The sequence below is a fragment of the Myotis nattereri genome (assembly GCF_964212035.1).
Source record: "Myotis nattereri genome assembly, chromosome: 2".
Lineage (NCBI taxonomy): Eukaryota > Metazoa > Chordata > Mammalia > Chiroptera > Vespertilionidae > Myotis > Myotis nattereri.
The window spans coordinates 161,343,076-161,346,746 of record NC_138076.1 but is presented as its reverse complement, the minus strand read 5'-3'; the positions used below and the strand labels follow the sequence as shown (position 1 = coordinate 161,346,746).

Here is a 3,671-nt window from a genome sequence, read left to right as displayed (position 1 = left end):
ACGTGCACAAAAATTTGTGCACTCGCGGGGGGCGGGAGGGTCCCTCAGCCCAGCCTATGGCCTCTTGCAGTCTGGGACCCCTCGGATATGTCCACCTGCTGGCTTAGGCCCGCTCCCTGGGGGATCGGGCCAAAGCTGGCAGTCAGACATCCCTCTGGCAGCCCAGCAGCCCTCGGGGGATGTCCACTTGCCAGCAGGGAGCAGGCCTAAGCTGCAGTTGGACATCTTTAGCGCTGCTGAGGAAATAGGAGAGGCTCTTACAACCACCACTGTATTGGCAGCCTTCAGCCTGGCTGTGGCTGAGCAGAGCTCCCCTTGTGGGAGCGCACTGACCACGAGGGGGAAGCTCCTGCATTGAGCATCTGCCCCCTGGTGGCCAGTGTATGTCATAGAGACCAGTCATTCCCAGCCGTTATGCTGTTAGGGTCAATTTGCATATTACCTTTTTATTATATAGAATAGAGGCCTGGTGCAATGGTGGGGGCCAACTGGTTTGCCCTGAAGGGTGTCCTGGATCAGGGTAGGGGTCCTGCTGGAGTGCCTGGCCAGCCTGGGTGAGGGGCTGATGGCTGTTTGGAGGCTGCCCAAACCCCCTTCAGAGTGGGGGTCCCCTCTGGGGTGCCTGGCCAGCCTTGGTGAAAGGCAGGTGGCTGTTTTCAGGCTGCCCAAACCCCCTTCAGGGTGGGGGCCCCCACTGGGGTGCCTGGCCAGCCTGGGTGAGGGAGTGATAGCTGTTTTCAGACTGACCAACCCCCTGGTGACTGAAGTTTCCAGCCTTTCCGTTTTTAGTTTTTTTTTTTATTCCCTCCAGCTCCATGGCAATGGCGACTGGAAGCAGTATCTGGGGTTTATTTACCTTCTACATTCTTCCATCACATGGGCAAGCAAACCTCCTGCTCGCTCCAGCTCCGTAGCCACAGCCTGCTGATAGCAGGTATCTGGGGTTTATTTACCTTCTATAATTGAAACTTTGTAGCACTGAGTGGATCTTAGAGACAGCCAGGGCAGGCAGGAGGTAAGCCTCCTGCTTGCTCCTGCTCCGTGGCCAAGGCCCACTGAAAGCAGGAATCTGGGGTTTATTTAACTTCTATAATTGAAACTTTGTTGTTTTGAGTGTAGCTTAGAGCAGGCCATGGCAGGCAGGGAACCATGGCTTTCTCCATCACTGAAGCAAGCAAGCCTCCTGCTCATTCCAGCTCCATGGCCTCCAGCCGCCATCTTTGTTGACAGGTAATTTGCATATATCGCTGATTAGCCCAAAGGAGGCGTAGCGAAGATATGGTCAATTACCATGTTTGTCTATTATTAGGTAAGATATGTCAAACAGACACCAATTACAGTCAAATTATAATTAGAAGCCGCAGCGCAAATATGTGATTTAAATATAAACAGTCAGTTTATGTGACACAAACAGGTAATCAAACATTGGCATGTATGATAAGCTTACTTCCCCACTGAGATAGGAATCACTCTCTGATTTACTTCTCTTGAGGTTAGAAGATGACCAGGGCTCTGGAGTTCCTCATATAAAGTCTTATTATTTGAAGTAGAATGAGCAAAAACAATAATCAAGGATGAAAAACCAAACTACAGTAACAACCTTCATCTTGCTGGGACTGACCGACGACACTCCACTGAAAATATTGCTGTTTATCTTTCTATTTCTTTCCTACGTGTTGAGTATATCTGGAAACCTAACCATCATCACCCTCACTCTAATGGATTCCCACCTAAAAACACCGATGTATCTGTTCCTTCAAAATTTCTCCTTCTTAGAAATTTCTTTCACAACTGCCTGTGTTCCCAGATTCCTATATAGCATATTATCTGGGGACAAGTCCATTACCTATAATGCTTGTGCCAGTCAACTCTTGTTTACAGACCTCTTTGCAGTAACGGAATTTTTCCTTCTGGCTGCCATGTCCTATGATCGCTACGTGGCCATCTGCAAACCCCTGCACTACACCACCATCATGAACAGCAGAGTCTGCAAGAACATCATTTTCTCCTGTTGGGCAGCAGCACTGATGATCATTCTCCCACCAATCAGTCTGGGTTTGGGCCTGGAATTCTGTGATTCGAACGTCATTGATCATTTTCTCTGTGATGCATCTCCTCTCCTGAAGATCTCTTGCTCAGACACCTGGTTGATAGAACAGATGGTTATCATGTGTGCCGTGTTGACATTCATCATGACTCTCATATGTGTGGTTCTTTCCTACATTTATATCATCAGGACTATCCTAAGGTTTCCCTCTGCCCAGCAAAGGAAAAAGGCCTTTTCCACGTGTTCTTCCCACATGATTGTGGTTTCCATTACTTATGGGAGCTGCATCTTCATTTATGTTAAACCTTCAGCCAAGGACGAGGTAGCTATAAATAAAGGGATTTCACTCCTTATTACGTCCATTTCACCCATGTTAAACCCCTTTATTTACACACTGAGAAACAAGCAAGTGAAACAAGCTTTCCATGACTCAATTAAGAAGATTGTATTCCTCTTAAAGATGCAGAGGAAAAAGGAGTCAGTGAATGCAATTAAAAGGAAGGATAAATAGGCAGAAAACCCGAAGTTCTAATATTATTTTTCTCTGCATGACCTATTCTCCAGTCATATCGACATTCTCACTTTGTTGTTATGTTAGACTTGCTTACTGTGAACCTTGACTATGTAATATTTTACTCCCTATTAAAACTAAATTCTAAGATTTTTACACTTACTATCTGGCAGAAACTTCTGTTTTTGCCAAACATTTTGGTTGCTATCCCTGGAAACACTGTAGGCCATATTGTTCTGACATATTTCTACCCTGTAAGATGTGACTATGTAGCTTATGTTGTAGCTGACAGAATTAGTGTGGAAGTGATGTGCACCATTTCCAGACCTGCTCTAAGCAAATATTCAATAGGTGATCCACTATCCCTTTTCCCCGCCTACTGGCCAAATATGCATGCTTCAATGACTTTGTAAGGTTCATGTTGACAATGATTGAACTTGAACTTCCGTCTCAGGTATAGCCTTCACCCAAAGGACAGGCTATCACAGCTAGTTTGATAAAGCTTCTCCTCTGCTTCACCTCCAGCCAGTTGTGATCTGATTTGAGAGGTAAAGTATCACAGCACTATCCCTGCCACTTGCTAAGGGAGCAATATTGACTGTCACCTCTAATTGGCTACATGGGTGCAATTATGACCCACCCTCAACTTAGAAATACATACTGTTAATTTAATAGTATAGACATTATGTCTTGCCTATTGGCATACTCCTACTCAGACAGCCATAAAGTCAAACCTGGCCCAGGACAATCAGATGAAGAAAAATAGTATTAAAAGTAATATGTACAAAGTTGTAATACCACCCACCCTTCTTCAAATCTCCTGCTTTTATAAGCCTTTCCAGTGAAGTTCCTCTGTTACATCCTCTTATATTCGCTGTTAGGTAGAAATTAGCTAAATAAAATTTTAGCTATTTAATATTTTTCAAATACTTGTTTAAAATAACCAATGTTTACATTACCCTGTCCACTCTTTAATGAGTCTATCACATTGAGAACATTATGGAAAATACATGGCTCTGTAATATTTAGTTTTTCTTGACTCTTTATGTACATTGGTAGCAGTAAAGTTTGTAATTTTAACAGAAGTATATTTAAGATCTCCCACAAAGGTTT

General features: G+C 44.3%; 1 protein-coding gene across 1 annotated transcript; it reads left to right on the top strand.

Moving 5' to 3' along the window:
* Positions 1 to 1,574: 1,574 nt before the first annotated feature.
* On the top strand, positions 1,575 to 2,558 carry LOC308513911 (olfactory receptor 6C2-like; the record flags this gene model as incomplete). Its single annotated transcript, XM_081083980.1, has 1 exon — positions 1,575 to 2,558. The coding sequence occupies one exon, from the start codon at positions 1,575 to 1,577 to the stop codon at positions 2,556 to 2,558; it is 984 nt and encodes a 327-aa protein (XP_080940106.1).
* Positions 2,559 to 3,671: the final 1,113 nt, after the last annotated feature.